Source organism: Emys orbicularis, chromosome 1, assembly GCF_028017835.1.
Source record: "Emys orbicularis isolate rEmyOrb1 chromosome 1, rEmyOrb1.hap1, whole genome shotgun sequence".
Taxonomy (NCBI): Eukaryota; Metazoa; Chordata; order Testudines; family Emydidae; genus Emys; species Emys orbicularis.
The window spans coordinates 332,852,957-332,879,864 of NC_088683.1; the positions used below are offsets into that span (position 1 = coordinate 332,852,957).

A 26,908-nucleotide genomic window follows, 5' to 3' on the forward strand; every position below is an offset into this window, starting at 1 on the left:
TTAGCAGATGCATCGTCTTCTAGGCTTTACAGCCTCCTCTGATGAATGGACAACATTTGGAACAAAGCCACTTTTAACACCTTCCCATCCATCCTGTATAGAAATTTCTCCTTTCTTTACAAGTTCATATATGTCTCGGGTCAGAATCGTAAAGGATTCTTCAACATTTGTGGCATCTTTTGCTGAGGTTTCTATGTATTTCATACCACGGGTAGATGACAGTTTTTCAGCCTCTTCTCTTGTAACCTGACGCTGTGACACTAAATCACATTTATGTCCAACTAACAGAAACACAATTTGAAATGGCTGTACATGCATTTTAGCTTCTTCTAGCCAGTCTTTCACATGTTCAAAAGATCGCCGGTTTGTGATGTCAAACACCAGTAAGCCACCAACAGAATTGCGGTAATAAGATCGTGTTATTGATCTGAAAAGTGAAGAGAGAAGGGGGGGGAAATAAGAGTTTAAAGGGAATGTAATTACATTTCTCAAGTTGATATTTCAATGCAGCAGTACATTCTTTACTTGCTACCATCTCTTCACAAAATACACATTTGTTCTTTTTCATAAACCAGAATTTATTTACTGAAGTTGTCTTTGATCATGTTCATTGTCCATATTTTCTTAAAGCCAAAAGCTGTCACTGCATGCAGCATCTTTGGACTCAACCTCTCTGATATCAGCTTTGGATGCAGACTCAATTTGGAAAGGTATTTCTGGTAAAAAAAATTACCATGTTGCACTTATTCAAGAAGAAAAAAAATTACAGCATTAACTACTACATTTTTTTAAAGATAAGGCTCTGATCCTGCAAACAGAACTGTCCCTTGGGTAGGGCGAATCGGGGCGACCGCCCTGGCCCTGCACTTTGGGGGGTCCCGCGTGTCGATAAAATTGGGACTGTCCTGATATTTAGCCCTTTGTCCCGCATCCTGACCAATGTACGATCGGGACGCAATTTGTCCTGGTATTCAAGTGAGGAAGCAAATGGGGAGGCGAGCGGTGGGGAGGCGGGGGAGGAGGCAAGCGGCAGGCGGGCAGGTGAGAGGGGGGTGAGGAGGCAGGCAGGCGGGTGGGAGGTCGGGCCGGGGGGGGGGGGGGCGCACGCCGGACAGATGGTGAGGAGACTAGCAGGGAAGCGGGCGGATGGCAAGCAGGAGAGCGGCAGGCTGGCGGATGAGGAGGTGGGCAGGTGTGCCGGGCAGGAGGAGACTAGCAGGGTAGCTGATTTGTCCCGGGCCCCGTACCTCCCTAGGGACGGCCCTGCCTGCAAACACTCATGCATATACTTAACTCTGCTCATGTGAATATTTCTATAGTTAAGCACATGGAACAGTGTTGACAGAATTGGGGCCTAACTTTGCCATAGACAAGTATACTTATTGTAATCTCCTCTCAAACCAATTCCTTGATATTAAACTCTGTGCAGATAATCATGCCTGTTGAGGTCAGCAGCAATAAGACTTGTTATGTTAATGGCATACGAAGAGAGAAGTTAGAAAAATAAAACACTCTTTCTGGAAGGCTGCAACACAACACTACTTTATTTCTTAGAATCCTGAACCCTAACTTGCAAAAATCAAAGACAGAGAGAGACAAAGCAGCTGCTCCCTAAGGCAGAGAGGCACAAGTCACCCCACCTTGCTCTAGGCTGGCTCTCTGCACAGACTGACCCAGATGGCAGGCTTTCCTACAGAGCCCCATACCTTATAAGCAGGACCAGGAAAGCCCTTGACAACTGAACGTGATATTTTACAATTTTAACAGTTTTAAATATACCACAAGACCAAGAAAGGAAGCTCTGTAACACTGGCCAAAAAGAAATCGGAGGGGCAAATGCACTTATGACAGCACTGACAAAGAACCTTTCTTTACCTCTTGCCCATCTACGGCACAGGGCTTCCAAAATTCTTTATGCTACAATCACTCAGGCTTGGAATGAGACATTCAGCATTGGGGCTCTAGCCATCTGTCATCGATTCCAAGGCCAGAAGGGACCATTGTGATCATCTAGTTTGTATAACATAGGCCATAGAACTTCCCCAAAATAATTCCTAGAGCATATCTTTTAGAAAAATATGTAATCTTGATTTTAAAGGAGACTCCAACATAACCTTTGGTAAATTGTTCCAATGGTTAATTACCCTCTCTGTTAAAAAAATCTATGCCATATCTATACCTAGCTTCAACTTCTAGCCATCAGATCGCGTTTTATCTTTCTCTGCTAGATTGAAAACCTCATTATCAAATATCTGTTCCCCAGCAGGTACCTATAAATTGTAATCAAGTTACCCCCTAATCTTCTCTTTTGTTAAACTAAATAAACTCAGGTCCTTGAGTCTATCACTATAAGGTAGGGTGACCAGACAGCAAATGTGAAAAATTGGGACAGGGAGGGGGGGTAATAGGAGCCTATATAAGAAAAAGACCCAAAAATCAGGACTGTCCCTATAAAATCGGGACATCTGGTCACCCTAATATAAGGTATGTTTTCTAATCCTTCAATCATTCTTGTGACTCTTCTTTGAACCCTCTCCATTTATCAACATCCTTCCTGAATTGTGGACATAAGAACAGGACACATATTCCAGCAGTGATTGCACCAATGCCCAATACAGAGGTAAAATAACCTCTCTACTCCTACTTGATATTCCCCTGATAATGCGGCCATGGATTTTGGCCACAGCTGCACACTGGGAGCTCAAGTTCAGCTGATTATTCATCACAACCCTGAACTGGGGTGGGAAGAGGTGGGGCTGGGGCAGGGAAGGGGCGGGGCGGAGGCAGAGCAGGGGCAGGGACCCTGGGGAAGAGCCAGAGCAGGGGCTGGAGCAGCACGCAGCTGCGTAGGGCACCAGGAAATTTGGGGCACTCCAAATTTCCTGGTGCCCTGTGCAGCTGCGTGCTTTGAGTATGGGTAAGGATGGCCCTGGTGGGAAGGGATGGAGTGGGAGCAGGGCCTGTGGCAGAGCCAGGGGTTGAGCACTGAGCACCCCCCGGCACATTGGAAAGTTGGCGTCTTTAGCTCCACTCCCGGAGTCGGTGCCTATACAAGGAGCCGCATATTAACTTCTAAAGAGCCGCATGTGGCTCTGGAAACACCCCGGTCTAGATCAGTGGTTATCAAAGTCGGTCCGCCGCTTGTTAAGGGAAAGCCCCTGGCGGGCCGGGACGGTTTGTTTACCTGCTGCGTCCGCAGGTTCGGCCGATCGCGGCTCCCACTGGCTGCGGTTTGCCGCTCCAGGCCAATGGGTGCTGCGGGAAGGGCGGCCAGCACATCCCTTGGCCCACGCCGCTTCCTGGTGGTGCTCACAAGAAGAATGTCTGATATGTAATTAAGCTCTTTTCCTTTAAGGTTGGGCAGGACAGAGTCCTGCCATGAGTGCAGGGGACTGGACTAGATGACCTCTCAGGGTCCCTTCCAGTCCTATGATTCTATGATGACCTCTGAGGATGCTGCTAAAATACTTTGGATCAGGGTAAACCCTACTTGATAACATTTTTCTACATCAGTAACCCTCCTTAACTGTTCAGTTTATCACCTGTATAGTTTTTTATAACAATTTGAACATAAAGGTATAACAAACTCAAATAATGATGTTGCAGATGTGTACGTGAATCCTGGGATAATTAAATTCTGGTAGTCACAGCAAGTTGCATTTGAAGGGGTAGCAGCTATATACTCGGGTAAGACTAACTGTTTACCCTAATATTTTGGACTGATCTTTTCCAATATCTTAGGGCCAAATTCTATTGTGGATGTGTGTGCGTGCAGTTCTAAAGTGAAGCCAATGGAATCTTACCTCAATATTAATTCAAATTGGCTTGCATCTGAAAAATGACGGTGCTGAACACTGGCTGAAGAACCATAAATACAGGGTAGATAATACTTTGTGTGAAGTGTCTAAAGGATCTGTATCAGGCTCTGTCTTACTCAGTATTTTCACTAATGATTTAGAAGAGGGCATAACTAGCATGTTGCTGAAATTTTCAGATGATGCTTTGGATGAATTGCAAATGCAAGCAAGGACATAAGAAATAATTGAATTGGATCTAGAGAGACTAGAAATATTGCCACCAAAATGAGATTTAACTTGGAATAATGTAAATAATGTAAGCAATCTGAAGAAAATCCTTGAAAACAGTAATGCAGAAAGTGATATAAGTAATAGGGGACAGAAAATTAGATATTGGTTTATACTGGAATAATGCTATACAAGTACCATACTTTCTTATATAGAATTATATGGCATCAAATATCCATGAACTGTCTATTTGCCTTTAAATAATACCTCATGTACACCTGTGTGTTTTACATATACAGGACCAGATCCTCAGCTGTATATCAGTGTAGCTCCATGGCTTCACTATAGCAATGTTGATTTACACCACCTAAGAATCTGGCCTGTATTATTTGTTTAATTAACTAAAAACAGTTTTGCAAAATAAACAAATGATTAAAAAAGGCAACTGTAATTTTGGACTATGTAAGAAGTGGCATCATATCAGGGAGAGAATAGTTTCTATCTTTTGGTACAATCATAACTCAAATAAATCTTTCATTTTCAGATCTCATTATTAAAGAGAACCTGATAAACTTGAGGGAGTTCAGAAAACAGCAAGAGAGGAGGGTTGGAGAAAATAACATATGAGGAAAGATTTTTTTAAAAATGATTTAGATATGTATAGTTTGATTAAGTGACAGCTAAGGAGGGCAGATATGTGTGGAAATACTGTCTACAAATATTTGAAGAGGTTTAACCTCAAGGAAAGCAATTATTTAGAGTAGTGTATTACATGAAAGTATAATTATGAGTGATGAGATAAAATTAAGAAGTAGGAAATTGAGGCTGAAAATCAGGAAAAATCTTCCTGGGACTGAGATCTATTAGGCTGTTGCACAGTCACTCCAAAAGAAGTCATGGAAGACCCCAGACTTGACGTTTTTAAAACTAGACTGGGCAAACACTAGAAAAATATACTTTGGGGAACATTCCAGCATTGGTTGGGAAATGGACTATGACCCAGATCCTCAAAGTTATTTAGGTGCCTAACTCCCATTCAACTCAATGGGAATTAGTCTCCTAAATACCTTTGAGGATCTGGGCCTCGGTGACTTAATAGATGTACTGTATCTCTGACTTCAGTGGTTCTCATTCACACTATTCTCTAACATGCCAAAAGAGAGGGTAGTGATGACAGTGCATGGGCTAGATGATGCACAATAGGTCTTTCCAGCTATAGATTCTATGAAACCATATGAAAGGGCAGAATTTGGTCCTTACTAATATTAAGGGAAAATCTTTTAAGTATTTTTCGATGGTATTAAATTTATTTCTCAACTCACTCTGTCCTGTCCAACCTTAAAGGAAAAGAGCTTAATTACATCTCAGACATTCTTCTTGTGACCACCACTGTCTGACCACCATCACAATAATTATGAACAGCATGATGCAGTTCATAAGCAAAACACCCATTGACATCACTAGCAATATGCAAATAAGTGCTGCAATATCAGACCCTAAAAGAAGTTTAATTTATTGTAAAAGAGAAAATGAAATATACAGTATTTCCCTCTTATTAGATTATTATATTAGAGTCATGATATCACAAAGATTTGCTAAGTGTGAATCAAACCAAGTTTAGGAGTGTTACTAAACTTGAGTCTAAAAATCATTCAGAAAAAACAATGCTATATTTATTCTCTACACCATATAAATCAGTGACAGGTTATGAAACCTATGAACCATTTGTGCTTTTGCTAATTATAGTAAAACAATCTATCTTAAAAAAAAAAAAAAACAACCCCCAGCCCAGGATAAACGATGTTAACTAAAGGATATCAGATTCTTGAAAGGACTGCTATCATTTCAGATTTGCAACAAGAGAGTTTGTATCAAAGCTATCAATAATACATTTGTAATCTTCATACAACACTTTTCAACAAAAAAGGCAGGGGTTTTTTTTTGAGAAAGTTAATCTTTGTCGAACAGAACATGTTAAAATAAGTCTTAATAAGTCTATGCCTATTCAATAGATTAAATAAGGCTACAGTAGATATTAAACCGGAACCAGATGGCTTTGATCCTGAATTCTACAATTACAAGGCCCACAAAATAATTCTGTATTCTACAACAGTTTCCTGTTGAAAATGAGATTGCTCCATCAGAAAATCATGCAGCAGACTGACCCTCCAAAGAATAATAATTTCACACTCTTTCGTTTTAATTGAGAATATATTGTTGAATGTAGATTCTAAAATGCTTATTGAAATTATGACTTCTCATTTAGAGGAATCCTTCTGTAGGTTAATTAATCCTGATTAAACTGGCTTTACTAAAGTGGGAAATTGTTTACTTCAGAAGTCATTTTAGATTAAACTGAGTAATTAGGTTAAAAAATAAGTCCCTGATAGTCATTCTAAATGAAAACAATGATAAGATATTATTCACTGGACAACTGTTTCTGAAAATAAATGAGAGGGTATATTAATCAAATCAAACTGTATTTTTAGAGTGATGCTTATTTTAGAGTGATGCTTATTTAGCCACCAGTTTCTTTCTGATTCTGATCTCACTGATTTTTACTAAAATGAAGGAAACTTTCCAAATGAAAGCTTTATCTTTATCTAATTTAGAAAGAGAATTATTTTTATTCCCAGCCTAGGAACTATATTATAATGGAGTTAAATTTGAGAGTACATATTAAAAAATTACAGGGATGGTATAATTATCCCAAAACCATGTTTTACAAAGCCATAATGTATTAATATAATATCCTGGCTTTGTAATGCATAGTTTTGGAATAATTACAACATCTATGCAATGTTTTTACCCTTAAGCTACTGATATATACTCTCAACCTTATCTGCATCAAAATGTAGTTTTCAGTCTTGGAATTTCCCTGGTATTTAAAAGTTATTAAAAATTCAAACAACATTAAACAAGAAACCTAAAGCAAAATTGACCATGTGAAATTTCTAATGCTTTGATGATATGTAAAATCAACCGTAAATAATTTTAAAAAATTACCTTTTACGGGCAAATTCACTGGTACATCACTGCAGAGAAAAACAGCCAGTGTGCACTAGCCAGTTAAGATAGGTGTACAGCTGCTTTGCATCACAGCCGTGCAAACCAGTCAAACTTCACTGGTGACTCTGACCCTTAATTTCTTATTGATGTATGAGTTAGAGGGTGGTGTTAACGAGACAGGCAAAATATGAGAGTAGGTTTGGGGAGCCCAGTGCCAGAATCCCAATGACTCTGGGGTTTAAGGGCTCCCCATGCACTCCTCCCTCAGTTTCCCCAGAAGGTCTGGCTTGGTGCTTAGTGGAGCTGAGGCAGCAGTGCTATGGGGAGACTTTCAAGCAGAGATGCCCAAGCTAGTATGCAGGCAAAGAAACTTTAGGGAGCAGTGATAATTGGGTCAAGTAATCAACCAACGAAAACTCTTGACACACTGCCAGTCTGCTTCATACCACTGTCTCATTACAGTCAATAGACTTATTGCATGCAAATTAGCTGTAGGAGAAGGGTGGTAATTGGTTGATTTATGTCTGTAGTCACAATGGCCCTACTTAAAAGTTACCTGAGCCCCTCTGTAGTCTATATAATAATAATAATTAAATACAACAATCATGAATAACTTTAGTTTAATTTCAATCTATTTTTTTCAAATACAGCCTATGCACAAGATTACAATTCATTTTAATTATATGGAAAGTTGAAGAGTCTGTGTTATTCCATTATTAAGATAATTCAGAACAAAGAAAAGATTGACACTTGCTAAATTTCTTAAAGGACTCAGTTTTTAATTAATTTGAATTCAAACTGATTTACAGATTTACTTGTATGTGAATGGAAAAATCATTCTTTACTCATAGAGGAAGTGCTGTGAGTTTGGGGATGATAGTCTATTTTGACCCTAACTGCGGAGCCTTTACCATTACCTCCATAATAAAGGTATAGCCTTTCACACAATTTATATTTAATCTATATTAAAAACTGCATGTATAATTGTAAACATCTAAAAAACTCAGAGCAACAAGGCAAGCTAAATTCAAGTTCAATCTCTGTCTTTAACTCACCCCATGGCATGTATGTCTGCAGCTCAGATTACATAAGAGTAATCAACGTGGTTTAGCCCCAGGGAGGGCTGAAAAAATAATTTAAAGTCCACACTGCCTGCTCACTACTGAACCAGGCAGGTAATAAGCACTGCCCAGTCAAACTGGCAACCGATCCATTCTCTCTTCAATTCTGTCCTGACATTGCCAACGGCAAATTATTTGTTCCTACGAGGTACCTTTGCATTCAGTCAGGCATAGGAAAAAACCAAATGTGTTAACATGTGAGACGGTCATGTGAAAAAACTATCCAGTCTGGATTCATGTGAGTTTCACATACAGATTGTTCGAAGTTTCCTCTCACTTAACCTGGAAGTTTATTGTTTTGCTTTAATGTGTAGACAAATATACAATGGTACAGTGTCACTTCAATGGGAACTGGGATTGCTCATCTTCTTTGAAAACCAGGCCATGGTTTTGTACTTAAAGATGGATTCAGGAGCCTGACTAACTTCAGTCACTCGTGTTTGCAAATTTTGTGCAAATAATAAGATCGGCTCCCAAGTCAGAATCACATTCTGACTCACCTGTTGGATCTGCTTACCTAAAATCTCCTTCCATAACCAACTTCCTCACTAGAAACTCCTTCTATGTTGTAGAAACAGAATGCAGAGCTATGAAGAATGTGATAGGAACACAGAGATTGCCATACTGGATTACATCAGTGGTCCATTAGTCTAGTTCCTATCTCTGACAGTGGCCAGTATTAGATGCTTCAGAGAAAGGTGCAAGAAACCCTGTGATGGACAATTATGGAAAAAATCTGCCTAGAGGGAAAGTTTTTCCTAACCCCTGTCAATTAGAAGTTGATTTACGATTTGAAGCATGAAGCTTATATCCTTTATAATGTTTTATCCTATCTGAAATTACTATGGATGTTCTTATTAGCCATGTAAATGTCTAATCCTTTAAAAAATCTTACCGAGGGCTTGTCTATACACATATTGTACTACTTTCATTATATCAGTATAGTTGCAGTGTCCTTAGTGTGGACACAGTTATACTGGTAAATGGTGCTTACACTGATATAGCTTATTTGTGTAGGGATGGATAACAAACTATACTGATATAAGGCACCATTATACCAAAATATCTTCATCTACACTATGATTTGTACTGATTTAACTAATTTGATTAAAAATATACACCTCTAATCAAAGTACAGTAGTTAAATTGGTACAAGAACTGTTCGCGCACCAAGCCTAAGCACTTGGCTTCAATGATATCTTGTGACAGTGAGCTACACAGGTTAATTATGCACTGTGTAAAAAAGTATTTATTTTATCAGTTTTAAATGTGACATCTCACAATCTAATTTAATAGCCCTTTGTTCTTGTATTATAAGAGAGTAAATAGGAGTGCCCAATTTATATTTTATTGTATAAATGCCATCAAACCATGGTGTCTTGTTGCTTTTTATCAATATGTCTTAGTGCCTCCTCTTTGACACCTGGATCTCTGTCAGTACCTCTTCTTTATTACCTGAAATAAATAAAGCTGGGATGTGTGTGTGTAGAAATGAAGAATGCTAACATTAATAAAATGTTCAAAAACCTTCATAAGAGATTAACTATACTAGGCAACTCTCTGACACCACATTCTACAGGCCATTACCCTCTGATCCCACTGAGGGTTACCAAAATAAACTACACCATCTGCTCAGGAAACTCCCTGAAGAAACACAGGAACAAATCTACATAGACACACCCATAGAGCCCCAACCAGGAGTATTCTATCTGCTACCCAAGATTCATAAACCTGGGAATCCTGGATGCCCCATCATCTCAGGCATTGGCACCCTGACAGCAGGATTATCTGGCTATGTAGACTCTCTCCTCAGGCCTACGCTACCAGCACTCGCAGCTATCTTTGAGACACCACTGACTTCCTGAGGAAACTGTGATGTTGCACCCCATAATGCTTTATAGAAATATGCTTATGAATGTAAATATGACATAAATGAAATATGTTTTACGCTAAATATGCCATGTAACATATCTTTGCAAAGGTTATGTTCTGCTGAACGTATTCATCCTATTTGTATGCACGTATCATTTTTATATCTGAAATTATGAGTGTTGGCTCTATGCTTGTATTTAAAGTGTTTGCTGTAGGAAGCACCTAAGGTAAATCTGGTCAACCTAGTGTGAAGGTGTTATTCAAGTAATTGGGAGTACTTGACTAACAATGGACCTTGATAGACGCCAATCCACATCTGAGCTTTCCTGGGAACATTCAAACTAGCATGTGGACAATGGCATCAGCCTGTAAAGAACTGAGTCATGCCTGGACATGTGACTTGTCAGTGTGACTCCAAAACTCCATTTTGTAGCTGTAATTCTACCCAGGGGGAGAGAGGGGTTTCCACCCACAAGAGAGAGGCTATATAAGCCCCTGGGAACCCCCTCCATTTTGTCTTCAGCTGGCTCAAGAGATAGCCTCTCCACCCCAAAGGATGCCTGAAAGAAACTGGAACAAAGGACAGTAACTACAGGGGTGTGAATGATTGCTGGACCCAGACAAGAAGGAGGCTAGTCTGTCAAAGAAGCTTATTGGAACATCTCTGAGGGTGAGATTTACCTGCATTTAGTTTCCTACTGTTAGGTTAGACTTGCGTGTTTTATTTTATTTTGTTTGATAATTTACTTTGTTCTGTCTGTTATTACTTGGAACCACTTAAATCCCACTTTTTGTATTTAATAAAATCACTTTTTACTTATTAATTAACCCAGAGTAAGTATTAATATGGGGGGGGGGGGCAAACAGCTGTGCATATCTCTCTATCGGTGTTATAGAGGGCGAACAATTTATGAGTTTATACAGGGTAAAACAGATTTATTTAGGGTTTGGACCCCATTGGGAGCTGGGTATCTGAGTGCAGGAGACAGGAGCACTTCTTAAGCTGTTTTCAGTTAAGCCTGCAGCTTGTGGGTGATGTGGTTCAGACTTGGATCTGTGTTTGCAGCAGGTAAGCGTGTCTGGCTCAAACAAGGCAAGGTACTGAAGTCCCAAGTTGGCAGGGAAAATGGGCTCAGAGGTAGTCTAGGCACATCAGGTGGCAGTCCCAAAGGGGTTTCTGTGATACAATCCATCACAGAAACTACAATCCTTTGGTGATCTTCCAGAAAACACCATCCTAGCTCTCTACACCAACATTCCACACAAAGATGGACTACAAGCCGTCAGAAACAGTATCCCCGATACCATCCCCGATACCATCACGGCAAACCTGGTGGCTGAACTTTGTGACTTTGTCCTCACCCACAACTATTTCAGATTTGGGGACAATTTATACCTTCAAGTCAGCGGGACTGCTATGGGTACCCGCATGGCCCCACAGTATGCCAACATTTTTATGGCTGACTTAGAACAACGCTTCCTCAGCTCTCGTCCCCTAATGCCCCTACTCTACCTGCGCTACATTGATGACATCTTCATCATCTGGACCCATGGGAAGGAGGCCCTTGAGGAATTCCACCAGGATTTCAACGATTTCCACCTCACCATCAACCTCAGCCTGGACCAGTCCACACAAGAGATCCACTTCCTAGACATTACAGTACTAATAAGCGAAGGTCACTTAAACCCAACCTATACTGGAAACCTACTGACCGCTATACTTACCTATATGCCTCCAGCTTCCATCCAGACCACATCACATGATCCATCATCTATAGCCAAGCTCTAAGATACATCCGCATTTGCTCCAATCTCTCAGACAGACACAAACACCTACAGGATCTCTATCAAGCGTTCTTAAAAATACAATACCCACCTGGTGAAGTGAAGAAACAGATTGACAGAGCCAGAAGGGTACCCAGAAGTCACCTTCTACAAGACAGGCCCAACAAAGAAAGTAACAGAATGCCACTAGCCGTCACCTACAGCCCCCAACTAAAACCGCTCCAGCGCATCATCAAGGATCTACAACCTATCCTGAAGGACGATCCCTCACTCTCACAGACCTTGGGAAACAGGCCAGTCCTCGCTTACAGACAGACCCCCAACCTGAAGCAAATACTCACCAGTAACTACACACCACATAACAAAAACACTAACCCAGGAACCAAACCCTGCAACAAATCCCAGTGCCAACTCTGTTCGCATATCTATTCAAGGGACATCATCATAGGACCTAACCACATCAGCCATACCATCAGGGGCTCGTTCACCTGCACATCTACTAATGTGATATATGCCATCATGTGCCAACAATGCTCCTCTGCCATGTACATTGGCCAAAACGGACAGTCTCTACGCAAAAGAATAAATGGACACAAATCTGACATCAGGAATTATAACATTCAAAAACCAGTAGGAGAACACTTCAATCTCCCCGGACACTCAATAACAGACTTAAAAGTGGCAATTCTTCAACAAAAAAACTTCAAAAACAGATTCCAATGAGAAACTGCAGAACTGGAATTAATTTGCAAACTGGACACCATCCAATTAGGCCTGAATAAAGACTGGGAGTGGATGGGTCACTACAAAAACGAATTTCCCCCTGCTGATACTCACACCTTCTAGTCAACTGTTCGAAATGGGCCACCTTGTTTACATTGGCCTCATTAGCACTACAAAAGTGATTCCCACCCCTTCTTGTCAACTGTTGAGAATAGCCCACTTCCACCTTAATTGAATTGCCTCGTTAGCACTGGCCCCCAACTTGGTAAGGCCACTCCCATCTTTTCATGTGCTGTGTATTTATACCTCCCTACTGTATGTTCCACTCCATGCATCTGATGAAGTGGGTTTTAGCCCACAAAAGCTTATGCCCAAATACATTTGTTAGTCTCTAAGGTGCCACAAGGACTCCTCATTGTTTTTGCTGATACAGACTAACACGGCTATCACTCTGAAACCTATAAAAGATATGCATTTCAAAAGCTGAGCCAGCGGAGTTCTGGAAGAATAAATGAGGCCAAGGACAATATGGTTGCCTTTCAGCATCCATAGTCTTCATGTGGCTGTGAACATACTATTCCAAAGCAGTATGACCATTCTGGAACATTAGCACCATTGATTTGAGGTTGTAAACCCCCGTTATAAAAAGCACCACCCCTAATAAATCCAGTTTCTCATAGCTTCATTTACTCACCAAAGACACTCCACAGAAGTGGGGTGAGCATGGATGGGCGTAGGCAAAAAAATTCTGAGAACTGCAGTTACTGGTAAGTAACCTTTTTTAACTCTATCATAAAATTGTCTCTGCAGATCCCTGCTATAGTAAATTAGCCCTCCCATTGCAGTTGTCTGCTAACGCTTGCTGGTGAATACTTAATTAAATAAAGACAGAAGCAGTGCTCTCTGATCTGGGCATAAGCCTGAGTCTCAGAACCAAGAATAATTTTGTGAAAAAATAAACTGAGCAACAAATGGCAGTATCAGAAATCAAAACACTTTATAGGGAAGCTATTGATGTTAACACTCTGGTAGAATGAACTTTAAAACATCCCACAATCTCCCTGGTACAAACAATTTGTCATAACAAGCTTGACTATAGGCCATAATAAATCCACTTGGATGACCTGTGAGCATAGATCATCTCTCCTTGGACTTTTTCTCAGAGTCCATAAACAGACTTTCTGAAGCTAGTTTCCCTGACATAGTGTGAGGCTTAGGAAAAAAGGTAGGCAAAGAAATTAACTAATTTAGGTGAAATCTTATCCTATCTTGGTCAGAAATACACAGTGAATAACCACTTTATCTTCATTAAACATAGTCTATCTAGGTTCTTGTCCCACTAGATTGTAAACTCCTTAGGGTAGAGATATCTTTTTGTTCTCTTTGGACAGCACCTGGCATAACGGGGTCCTGGTCCATGATGGCAGCCCCTTGGTACTACCACAATACAAATAAATTAATAATAATAAAACTGTATCCATCACTGTATTATCTGATCTCAGTATAAGGAGCCATCCAGGCTTGCAACTTGCTTACCCACTTTGAAGAGGTAGTAAAAACCATGCCACTTTAACTGAAAAGTAATGCACTCCTCAGCAATGTAAATGGTGTTTCCATGAGCCTAATTAGAATCAGATCCCAATCCCATGACACCGCTGGCAGATCCAATAACTTTCTCAGAAGTTTTACCATAGGATGTAGAAGAAAGAAAGAGAATTGAATAGGGTGGTGGTGGGGGCAAGTACACCATCAAAATGTACTTTTCTCTGGGGATGTCCCCTAGGCTTGGGACCAGCAGTGGGCTGGCGTATAACTACTATGGATTCCCCTTACACAGGGAAATCCTCTGGGAGTGTATTAAGCCAGGCTCAATGTAGCTTTGCACCAGTGGGACAGTGCAAAGGAGCTGGAGCAGACTTGAAAAACAGACCTATACACTGCTTGGTCATTTTTATTGTTACAACAAAAGCATCCTAGTAAGTTAAGAAGACCTTTTGGCATCTTCTAATCTCCCAAAGGTTATAGCTTGATTATGATCTACAGTTTTCTTCATTTAAGTGTAATGAACAGAGCACAGACTATACAAGTTTCCAACATACTGTTTATATTTTAGTAATCTATTTGTAACATGCTTGAATAGATTTAAAAGGCTAAGCATAATAATTGCTTTCATAATTTCTATGTATGCCAACTGTCAAGACATGTCTATTAGCAAACCAAACACATTTAACAGTATTTCTTCTGGTAAATATCTGCTGGGTATTGAAGAATACATATCATATACACTAGTGGGTAAATGTCAAAGCAACGGCATACATGACTCATCATTGCATATCCCCTGAGCATCATCGTGTTAAATGATGGCTATTATTTGATTTCAGATGGTATTGTATTTACATCCCTTTGAGTCAACTAACAGTCTTGTCATTGGATATATTGGCCCTTTGCCAGCAAAATCAAAATACAGCGACTACTAGTTATTAGGCCTGTGTTTATAAATATTTTACATTTGTTTGTAGGAAAATACTAGGAAGCTGAAAAATATTAAGAGGCTGTTGTTAGCAGTAATGAATTCAGCACTAATCTTGGAGAGACCTGACTCTGCAAAAAAATATTTATGCACTTCTGACTCATGCAAGCCCAGGAAAGTTGCTGGTTACTCTTACGGGTGGCAGGTTTGTATAATTTTTGGTGGTGCAAAGAATGGGTCCAAGTCCCCACACCCCACACCTGCCTTGTAAGCTGAGATATATATTTTAAAATAATGTAAAAATGGTCTGGAAACTACAGTTTCCCTATATTGCACAATTTGGGGGGGGGGTATGCGGGGATGAGGGGTCTGGCTGGGGGTGAGGGCTCTGGGGTGGGGCTGGGCATGAGGGGTTTGGGGTGTGGGAGGGGCTCAGGGCTAGGGCAGAGGGTTGGGGTGTAGAGTGAGGGCTATGGGGTGCAGGTTCTAGGTGGGGCGGGGCTGGGGATGAGGAGTTTGGGGTACAGGCAGGCTGCCCGGGGGCTTGGGCCAGACAGGAGGACTCCACAGTCCCCCAGCCCTCTCCCCACTGGCAGCAGTGAGCTCTGGGGAAGGGGCCTCCTTAGTCCTCCCAGCACCGTCATTGCATGTGCTCCTAAGGGACGGGCCCCTCTCAGGTCCAGGAAGCCCCCTTGCCTCCCCTGTGGCGAGTGCCGGGGGGGAGGGCTGCCATCACATGTGCGCCTCCTCCCCTCCTCTCTCCACAGGCAGCGGCTGTGCCGCCACCTCAGCCTGCCGCCCGTGCTGCTCCCTTTTGTAGCCGGCAGCGGCCGGCGAGGGAGTGCAGCGTGGAGCAGCAGGGCAGCCGCCCGCAGCCCACGGCACAGGTAGGGACGCGGCCCCGAACATTGGAGGAGCCGGGCCCCCGGGCCCTGAATTTGCTGGATCAAGGGCTCCATGGGCCCATACAACTCGCTCCTGGTTACTCTGTCTCCCTGTCCAGGGAATAGGTTGCCCTGTCAGCTGTGGAGGAACTGTGGATCTGCAAGGGAGGAAGATGGCATGTGTAAATGAATCTCCTGCAATTTCCTATGAGGGTCCCTGTCACAATTTAACCCCACCAAGCTCAGGAATACGCTGGAAGCACAGTGGTCATCAAGAGTCTGGTTTAAGGGAGGAGGATGTGCCTTAGGGGAAAGAGGGATGCCTGGCTTTGCCTTCTCCAGAGGGAGGAGAGACAGGAAGGGGGTACCAGTGGCTGGACTGGGAAGTGTGTGATGAAGGACAGGAGTGTGGGGGTTGGGGTGGAGGTGAGTTCCTGTGGCTACAGGCAGTTCCGGGAGAGTGGGGACCCTAGAAAGCAGCGTAAGCGGCTAGGAGGACAGTGTGGTCCCTGGAGGGATGGGGGGGAGTAGGGAGCACTAGGGTCTATGCAGGGGGGGAGCAGCAGGCGGGAGGCCCAGGTGGGATCAGGGTGCAGTAGGGTGTGTCCAAGGTGTGTTGTGGAGACAGGAGGGTGATGGAGGGGTCCCAGGTGTGGGGTATGGTCCCGGGGAGGCACAGGAGAGATTGGGGAAGGGTAGGGGGCTGGATGGCGGTCCCAGGTGTGGTGCTAGGGTGGCAGGGGGATGGGCGGGGAGGCAAGGGGGTCCCGGGGCGACGCGGGGATGGGCGGGGAAGCAGGAGCGGGGTCCGGGGAGGATGCGGGGATGGGCGGGGAGGCAGGGTCAGGGTCCTGGGGCGGCACAGGGATGGGCGGGGAGCCATAGGGTCCCGGGGCGGCGCGGGGATGGGCGGGAGGCAGGGGCAGGGTCCCGGGAGGATGCGGGGATGGGCGGGGAGGCAGGGGCAGGGTCCTGGGGCGGCACAGGGATGGGCGGGGAGCCATGGGGTCCCGGGGCGGCGCGGGGATGGGCGGGGAGCCAGTGGGTCCCGGGGCGGCGCGGGGATGGGCGGGGAAGCAGGAGCGGGGTCCGGGCAGGATGCGGGGATGGGCGGGGAGGCAGGGTCAGGGTCCTGGGGCGGCGCGGGGATGGGCGGGGAAGCAGGAGCGGGGTCCGGGGCGGCGCGGGGATGGGCGGGAGGCAGGGGCAGGGTCCCGGGAGGATGCAGGGATGGGCGGGGAGGCAGGGGCAGGGTCCTGGGGCGGCACAGGGATGGGCGGGGAGCCAGTGGGTCCCGGGGCGGCGCGGGGATGGGCGGGGAAACAGGAGCGGGGTCCGGGGCGGCGCGGGGATGGGCGGGGAGGCAGAGGCGCTGGGAGGAGGCCGGGAGCGAGACAAGCCGCCTGTACCTGAACCGCTCCTGCCCCGCCGTGTCCCACAGCTGCAGCTTGACCCGCTTGCCGGGCTCGATCTCCACCAGGCGGGAGAAGAAGTCCACCCCCACGGTGGGGTCGCAGTGCAGCGGCCCCGGGAAGCGGCCCTCGGTGAAGCGGTGCAGGAGGCAGGACTTGCCCACGGTGGAGTCGCCCAGCACGATCAGCCGGAACTGATAGATCCAGATCGCTGCGTCCATGGCGGCCCCGGCCTGGCCCGCCTCGGCCTCGGGGCCCTTCCTGGGGCTCCTCCTCGGCCGGTGCCTGCACCGCGCTCCCACCGCCCCTATCCCGGGCATCGGCGCTGCAGGCCGGCTGGGGGGGAGGGGACGGCTCGGACCCGAGCAGCTGCACCCTGTGATGCCAGGGAGGGGCGGGGCCCCCTGGCTCCCGGTGGCGACGGGGAAGGGCTGGGGTCCCGCCTATCCCAGTGGGGAAGAGGGGAGGGCTGGGGTCCCGCCGATCCCCACGGGCAAAGGGCAGGGTTGGGCGTCCCACGGACCCCGTGATGCAGGGGGGAGGGCTGAGGTCCCTGTGATCCTGGGGGATGGAGGAGGTACAGGTGGGGGAGGGAGGGCGCTGTCCCTTCAGCACCTGTTCTGCTCAGGTTGAGCTGAACAGGTCAGCCTGAGCCATTGCATCACACAACCTGTGCCTTCCCTGCAGAGTTAACTCATGCTCTTCTTGGGATGTCACCCCAGCACTCCTCCCATCCACACACACAACCCTCTCACCCCAGTGTGGTGGTGCTTTCAGCCGTGCTAGCTGGCCCAGCTGGGGGTTTAGCCAACCACATTGCAGTGAGGAGGCAGGCTAAGCCACTCAGAGCCTACAGTCCTCCAGTGCCTTCGCACAGTTCCCCCCATGTGCCCAAAAGGACAGACAAGATCTCCACAATTCACTGGGAAAGACTCATAGAGTGGCTTAGCTTACTGCAGCATAACCAACTGTGGTATGTTCCTGCACAGGTCCTAGTGACACACATGGGAGCCCAGTCCCAAAGAGGACATAGTGATTCAGATGTGGTGTTGCAGTGTGGCTGTTCATCCCCCAGCTAGGCTACTCTGGGTGCTAAGACCTGGCTGCTACTTACCCTGGCTAACTGTGGGGAAGACATTTCCTTGAAGCAAGAGTTTCCCCTCCATCTCCAACCTCCAATTCACACATGCGAGGCCCTATTCCCCTATTCAACAGCTTGTAACAACTCACAACAGATCCAACAAGGGCTGCAAGATGAGTGGATAGGGGAGTGAATTAGAGAGGCAGTGGGGGTGTGTGTGTACAAGTTAGGCACTGAAAAGGATGAGCAGGGAGTCGGGGTACGATGTGGGATAGGCAATGGACCGTGGGGCATGAGATAGGCAAGGGAAGGTGTGAGCAGGGCTGAGAAAAAAGGGGGTGTTGCAAAGTAAGGGTGGGTGCAATAAAGGGTGATGGGCAAGGATGGTGGAAAGAAGCATGAGCTATGAAGAGGAAGGGAGGGAGATGAGTAAGGAGTTGCAGAAGGGGTGAAGGGCATAAGATTGAGGTGTTGTGCAAGAGTGGGAGTAGAGCTGGGTGAATTTTTTTTGTCAAATAGTTTATTCACTGAAAAATGTAGTTTTGGGGTGATCAAAACTAGCTATGAATTTGGTTCCACTTTGGGCAATGGTTGTGACCAAATAACAAATGAAAAAAATAAATAATTGAAAGCCAAAAACGTTTGTTTTGACATTTTCAAAATGAAATTCTTTGACTTTTTCTTCAAAACAATGCTTTGTTTAAAAATGTAGCTAGATTTATTTAAATATGTTTTAAAAAGTGGTAATCACCCAAAAATGTAACAAATTAAAAAACTGAAAAAAATGTTTTGCGTCAAGTGAATGTTTTGTTTGACCCAAGATTATTATTGCAATTAATTATTATTATTTATTCAGTCTTGTGTTTCATTTTGGTTTATCCCAAAAAAATTTGGGAAGGATTTTCCACTTCAGCGGCTGAACTGAAAAATCAATTATTTGCGGAGCTCTAGGTGGGAGACAGACCAGGAAGGGCATGAGACTGAGGTGGAGAGCTGTGAACTGGAAAAGGAACACGAGACAGTCAAGGAGAAGCATGGGTGGGCGAGAGTGCAACATAGTGAAGAGTGGGACCTGGAAAAGGGGTAGGAAGGCATGGGATGAGTCATATAAAGAGGGACTGAGGAGAGACTCATGTAAGACGAGTTGAAAAAGAGCAGGAAATGGGTGTTGAGAGATAAGGAAAATGTGGAACTTGGGTGGCAGCTTAAAATAAAATGGTCACTTGAGAAGCAGCAGCTGGAGGATTTGGCTTTTGCAACTGAGTGAGATTTCAGTGGCTCCTAGGTGTCCCTAGGAGGTGTCATGTTCCATCCAATGGTGGTGATGTTCTGTCCAAAGTTTCTTCTCTTTTCTCTTTTCACCTTACAGTTAGGCTCCCATCAGTTCTATGTCCATGACAATTTCCAGGGAATTAACCCCATTCTGCAGAAACAACTCGTCACTTTTAGAAGACATGATTGCCAACTTTGGGGCCAACCTCATTTTGCACGCAATTGCTGTTATTGGCTCAATAAATATCTGTATATAATCCGCCCCTTTCCAGAAAGTTAGGACGAAGAGCTTAGTCCCTATTGGAAGAAAACTGGGCTATAATATGTCAACAATGTTATACTAATGTCTTCACCCGTTCCCTGCTAACGCTAAATAAAAATCTTAAATATATTATACTATTGGATCCCAGCAAAATTCTACTCAACTAAAGTAACAGAGTGCAAAATGTTGGAGGTGTCAACACTCCCCAGCTTCTCTATCACACACACTCTGGCCCTGTGACAAAATTATCCTAAATTACTCTATGACACAGCCTCTACAGTCTTAACTCTCAGGCTTTTAACATCCTCATTACACTATGAATAAACTGTGTATATTAGACATAGGTGAAAATACCCCTATTCCAGTGTGTCTTAAATAATCTTCACCAGTGATGACCCTCTTTAAAATAATTCCTTGATAACAATGGAAAGATGATCGAGCCCCATTTCTTTAAGCACATAAGTGTTGAAGGGAGCTCCTTCTATCAACATGGACATTATCTTCTCAAGAAAACCTGGATAGTTTTTTCTCTGCCTTCAGTAACATATCATGTTGTGATCAACCTGTTGCACTATAGATTCTTCATTTTTCAAGCCCCAGGAATAACTCAGTTGTACATAATTGGTCGACAGGAAAGAAGGCAAGCTTCAGATCAGTCTCCTGGCCAAAAGGTCCAAATGGATGGAAATCCTTAAAAAAGGGTTTGTTCCAGAAAGGGAACTTGCTTAGATGGATCTTGCAGCAGCTGCTGCCACCTCAGAGCTGGGACAGGGAAGTGAGGAGCAGGCAGCGTGAGAGCTGGAATGAATAGGCTGGATGAGAACCAGAAAGCTGAGTTTGGAAGTAGCCAGTTGCTACTTTATTATTGTTTCTCTTATCCTAATAAAGTTCCTTGTTCGGTATTAAAAGAAAATTGAATTATTTCACCCTTGTCACATGACACAGGGTAAACTGGAAATGGAGGGTAGCAGGGGATGCAGAAACTGGAGAAAGGACAGGAGTGATGAGTTGTTACAGAATGTGGAGGGGCATTAGGTTTGATAATAATAAGAAAAATAGGGTATTCATGGAGGAGAGGAAGAGAGATTTTCAAGAAGAAAAGAGCATGGAGGAGACAAAAAAAATGAAGAAAATAGAGAGAAATATATAAATGGAAAAAAGAATCTCGTGAGGAAGATATAATTGAAATATACATACAGATAGAAATAGATATAATAGAAATAAAAGTATACAGAAGGAAGGAAAATGTCCATTCTAAGGGACAGCTCCTCAATCTTATGAACAAGGAAAGCAAAGAACTAACAAAAGGCAGGAGACATGGTACTTGTTTTATTTTATTTGAAGTTTCCTGTTTTACATATGCTACATTCATAACAATTATTTATGAAAAATAGTATTAATGGAAAGCATTTTTAGTTTTTTTTCCATATTATGAGTAAGTTGGCACATCTTCTGTACATTTTATCCACATTTTGTTATCTCTTGAATAGAATGATGGACATTGACATAACCTCAAGCTTTTTGGAGACCACAAGCTGGTCCCCATAGAAATGGGGCATGAGGGAAAAATGTATAAAGGCATCTGCCCTCCCTAAATGGTGTTTACAGGATAATAAATAAATAAATAAATAAATAAATAAATAAATACACACACACATACATACATACATACATACATAAAATAATAATCATTAATAACAATAATAAAAGTTAGCTTAAGTTTGGTTAAGAAAGTAACATTTCCCCTTACAGTTTGTGACCAGTACGGAAAAGGCCCTAATTAGCAAGTAAATGAAGGCCATGAGAATAGTAAGTAGTGTTACTTGTAGTATGAGAAGGATGTATGGTTTTAAAACTAACTAATAAAAACAGCTGCAGTAACAAGACAAAGGGAAATTGTCTCAAAAGAAAAAAACCCCAAACCTTCCCACTGTATTGCTGTGCAAGCAAGGATGGCAGGAAGGGGGAGAGCAGGTCGGGAAGAAAATAAGAGAAGGTCTTGAAGGAAGGAAAGTAGTAGGGAGAAACTGCTTCAAACTAGCTTTTGCTAAAGCTAGTAAATTATCTGAAGTCAATTCTTGGCAATGACATCACTTGTTTGTATAAAAAGTAAACTCTTAAAGGGTTCATTACTAATACCTGCCTGACCACATTGGAGCCGACCAATATGGGTCTAAGCACCCCTGGTTTAGCCTATTTGTAAGTATACTGATCACATGCTTATCAATATTTTTACTGTATTGAATTTAGTAACTGCTTATTGTAATTGCAAAAATAAAAGTTCAACTCAGACATGGCTATCCAGCAAGAGACAATCACATAAAAGAGAAAATAAATTAGTAGTGTGCAGTTGGGAGATAATTAACCAGTATAAATGCCTGATCCCTAGTGGTTGAATCTAATGACTGCAATGCATGTTATGAGGTTGTTATTGGTCTCCTTGCTTATGTCCTTCCTGCTAAGGACACAGTGATCAGAACCTACTTCCTTTGCTGTTATTCCCTTTATTCGGGAGATGTAGCTACCTAGTTATTAATTATTGATTATTATTACTACTGCTACTACTATTTAATGGCTGTACAAGACACAAAATTAAGATATTCCTAGCTCACAGTTTATAGTCTAAAAGAGACACACAGAAACAAGAGGACTCACTGAGAAGCTCAGAGGAGGGCATAACCTGGATTATTTTCCATCTTTAACCTTACTGGATGTAGGCATTCTGGAACAAGTGAGACTTTAGGGAGGGATTTGAATGCAGAGAGGCTGGTGGCTTGCTGAACTGGGATAGGGAAGCACCTGGCGGCATGGAAAAAGATATGGAAATGGGACTGGGAGCAAATACTAAATATTTAGGGCTTGATCCAATACCCATTAAGATCAATGGAAAGACTCCGATTAACTTTAATGGAAGTTGAATCATGCTCTTAGCCAGTAAACTCTTCAGGTTAGGGACTGTGTCTTTCTGTAAGTATGTACATTGTCTAGCAGAGTGAGTCCCCAATGCTAACTGGAGCCTCTCGGTGCCACTGTGATCCAAGGGGATCATGTGCTTGATTCTTTTAGAGGCACTGTGCACTCATAACTGCAGCTGATGGAACCTGCAGGTGCTGACCACCTCTGAAAAATCGGGCTCATTAATCATACATTTCAAGGCATCTGTCACCTTTGGTATCTAAGCATCATGTCTGGAAAGACCATTATCCAACTATTCTGTGAATGATCCAGCAAGAAACCTCCATAACTTTTAGATCTGCAGAAAGGATCAGTGTCATTACTTAAAGGGTGCACACACCTAGGAGGCAGAAAAATTATTTACCATTAGGGTGGTACATGGGGGCTAAATAATGTAGGGAACATATAGGATTCTGGCTACAGCTAGCTCTGGCCCCACACACTATGCATCTTTACTGTTTTACAAAAGCTAGATATAAACAGAAGCGAGTAGTGGGTTCCTATCTGACAGGGAGACACAATGGGCGAAAAGGTTGGAATAATGCATTACACTATGCCCAGACAAAGTGTGATATTATAGCAGATATTGTACACATGAAGCACTTGCACTTTTGAGTTCACTGACCCTATTGCTAATTCCAGTAATAGCTAGCAAAATCTGGAAGGACAGTATGCTTTATGGCCAGCCTAAACATAGCTCCCTGAAATCCATCTTGTCCTGCTAGTGGGATTTGACACTGCCTGACAAATGATAATCAAAAGAGCTGATGGGAAAACCTTGCATTTCTGAACCAGTCTGGCAGAGATTACAGTGAGAAAAAATCGTATGCTGTGTCTTCTAGAGTCAGACATAACACAAAGCTTGAAGCTACTTAACACACTTTGATTAATAATAAGAAAAAAAAAACGATCTCCCTGCAGTTACCTGCCAACATCCAAATGAGGAGGCTGCTTTCTTAACCCTAAAAAATATTTTGGCTCCTTCCTTCTGAGTCATACTTTCCTATGGTTTCAGGGAATCACATATAACACTCTGGCTTGGGAACATATAACTTACAACAAGATCTCCTGTACAGATATACAACTTTCGCTGGTCAGGCTCAACACAGTATTGTTTTGGGGGCTTTTTTCAGTTGATCCCCCCAGTGAATAGTACCATGAAAATAACATTGGAGAAAATCTAGCAAAGCAACTAGAGTTAAAACCTAATGACATTGTGATTTTGAAAAACTCCTCTGATAAAAGATGACATTCTTAAATTGTCCAAAGATCTTCACCACACACCTAAAATACATACAGCTGAGGAACTTATTAACAGAGCAATTTTGATCCAGCAACCAAATAACACTCTTTCCCATACTTCCTTTTAACATTTCTCAAGAGTTTTGGTATATGTGATGCACCTGCAACTCAGATTTAGCTCTACCTATAGAATGTCTCCATTCCAGGAACAATACCTAGGGGGCCGAGGGCACAGTAAGTGAGGCAGAGGCAGTCTGGGGAAAAATCTCATACTGCTACCGCGTTTAAGGCCCAAGACCAACATTCCATAAACAAGGTGGACTGGAACTCTTCTTAGGGATTGCTGGGAAATGTAGTCCTAAAGGCAAATGGGATTGTAGTTTAGGGTCCTGGCAAGGCCTGAGGGGAAACAAGGGTGGGATATATAAAATGTATCCTTTTCACAGTCCAGAGACTGATCGGTATTTGGTACATAGCCATAACTGTCGAGTGTACTTCATTTTATTCCCAAAATCACAATCACACAAATTTGGTGTTCCCTCAGTTTTATTGTTGAAAAATTATTTACATCAGAAACAAAGAATGAATGCACTGCGGCCATTTAGACTAATAGAATTAAACCCATAGCATATTAAGTTTCCATCAGGAATAATATTTTTGTGTTTTATCTTGGCCCTTTGTCACACACTGTGTTTACATTTGCACCTTGGTAAGTTCAGAAGTATTTATTCAGCTGCTACAGTGATGGGCACACTATAAAAATAGATTATATAAAATACATATGAGCACCATTATCCTTCAGCCCCTATTTTAACACCTGGCTTTCTAATAGAATCAGTCTAAATTTTTCCAACAAAAAGTTTCAGTTTTGTTTTTTTCCATTGCTGAGAGCCAGTTCCATTGCATGGTCCGTCTCTCCTGCTGCCATTCTGGCATCGCACCCGACCCTCACCCTTTGCCTCGCGGGAGGTGACCCCACGAAATGGGCCCACATTGTCTTTTTGGGCTGGGTCCGGCTGGGTTACATGGGTAGCCTGACCACCAAATGCTCACCTGACACCCCCCCCAGGGATAGGTTCTGGTATCTCTAGTCCAGGCGAGTTCACATGGTCATTTTTGGGCTTTCAAGAGAGTCTTGATGTGGATCGTTTTTAGTTTAGAACCTCCCCCCAAACCTATTTGCCTAGGGTGACCCTACCAGGAGCACTAGGCTCTAGATGACATAGCCCTGGGGCTTGTTGGAACATGCAAGCCCCTCCATCACAGCAAGGTAAAAATCCTCAAAGGGAATTGGTGTGGCAGCAGCAGTGATGCAGGCACTGTACCAATCTGTGGTGGTGAAGCGGGAGCTGAGTTCTTGGATGAAGCTCTCTGTTTACAGGTCATTCTACTTCCCCATCCTCACCCATGGTCATGAACTTTGGGTAATGACCGAAAGGACAAGATCGCAGGTACAAGCAGTGGAAATGAGGTCTCTCTGCAGGGTGGCTGGGCTTTCTCTTTGAGATAGGGTGAGGAACTCGGCTATATGGGAGGGCCTCGGAGTAGAGCCGCTACTCCTCCGGATCGAGAGGCATCAGCTCAGGTGGTTTGGGTACCTGATAAGGATGTCCCCTGGGAGGCTTCCGTTAGAACTATACCGGGCATGTCCCACTGGGCATAGGCCCTGAGATCGACCCAGGACATACTGGAGAGATTATATCTCATGGCTGGCCTGGGAACGCTGGGGAATCCCCCAGGAGGAGCTGGAACCTGTTGCGGAGGAAAAGGAGGTCTGGTCCTCCCTACTCTCCATGCTGATGTTGCGACCCTCACCAGGAAAAGCGGCATAAAGGAAAAAGAAGAAGACGTTTCAGTTTTATTAAAAACCCAATTTTTTAAAGCAAAAAATCGAAATGGCAAAATTTGGAAAAAAGTGAACACTTTTGTTTCAAAATTGTGGGTCTACCCTCCCTTCCCCCTGCTTTTCAAACACTTAGTAACTGTTTTACAATTGGCAAAAGTTGGGAAACCATCAGGAAACTGTAGAGAAAAAACTACTTTTCATGCATTTTTACTGTTTCAATGAAGATTTCCCCACTTTCTCACACTTTGACCTTTACCTCCCTTTTAGCAGAAAAAAGTGTGTGTGCAGGGGTTGGGAAAGAGAAGTGTTACAAAGAGAAAAAAGGGAGTGGAGAAAACCCAGAAAAGTTTTAAAAAGCCCACAATTTTTGGTCTAAAAATCAGACATTTGAAGTAAAAACAAATAAAGTGGAAACTGAAATTTTTCAACTGAAAACTTCATATAAGGCTGTTTTTACCCTTCAAAAATTCATATGCAATGCATAATGCATATGCATCCGAAGAAGTGGGTTGTAGCCCACGAAAGCTTATGCTCTAATAAATTTGTTAGTCTCTAAGGTGCCACAAGTACTCCTGTTCTTTTTACAGAGACATGTATGGATCATGTGGAACCTCTAGTGGTGAAAATGGTCTCCATTTTACAAAATAATGAAAACCTGCTTCTATGTACTGTGAAATCTCTGTTCACAATCACATTCAGAAATTGACACTGCATTAATGGGATACAATCTTTCTTGTTGTTTTTTAAAGATAAGAACTGCAGGAAATCTGATCTATGTTTTGATTGTGTTATACTAATAACATAATACTAAGCTTATGCTTGAGATGGCAGTTCCATTTTAAGCTCCTATTTCAATTATTGTAATGGACACTGCCTACTTAAAAATGAGACTTCTGCCTGAATATTGTATTGAGAGAAGTTGAATGAAAAAAAAATTCTCTTTTTCCCT

General features: G+C 43.3%; 1 protein-coding gene across 2 annotated transcripts; it reads right to left on the bottom strand.

Annotated features, from left to right (window-relative positions):
* RAB39A (RAB39A, member RAS oncogene family) lies at positions 1-25,908 on the bottom strand. Of its 2 annotated transcripts, XM_065417376.1 has the most exons (3): positions 25,902-25,908; positions 17,299-17,512; positions 1-427 (listed from the first exon to the last, which is right to left on the bottom strand). In XM_065417376.1, the coding sequence occupies exons 1-3, from the start codon at positions 25,906-25,908 to the stop codon at positions 1-3; spliced, it is 648 nt and encodes a 215-aa protein (XP_065273448.1). The 2 variants fall into 2 exon arrangements, with proteins under 2 accessions (XP_065273448.1, XP_065273441.1); XM_065417369.1 differs by lacking the exon at positions 25,902-25,908 and having other exon boundaries at positions 17,299-17,621.
* Between the last annotated feature and the right edge of the window lie 1,000 nt (positions 25,909-26,908).

Bases quoted from the DNA above. Each gene is read 5' to 3' on its own strand.
- RAB39A (XM_065417369.1), bottom strand. From the start codon at position 17,621: ATGCCCGGGATAGGGGCGGTGGGAGCGCGGTGCAGGCACCGGCCGAGG. The intron at 428-17,298 runs GTACAGGCGGCT...TTCACTTTTCAG, and splicing joins GCGGGGCAGGAGCGGTTCAG to ATCAATAACACGATCTTATT.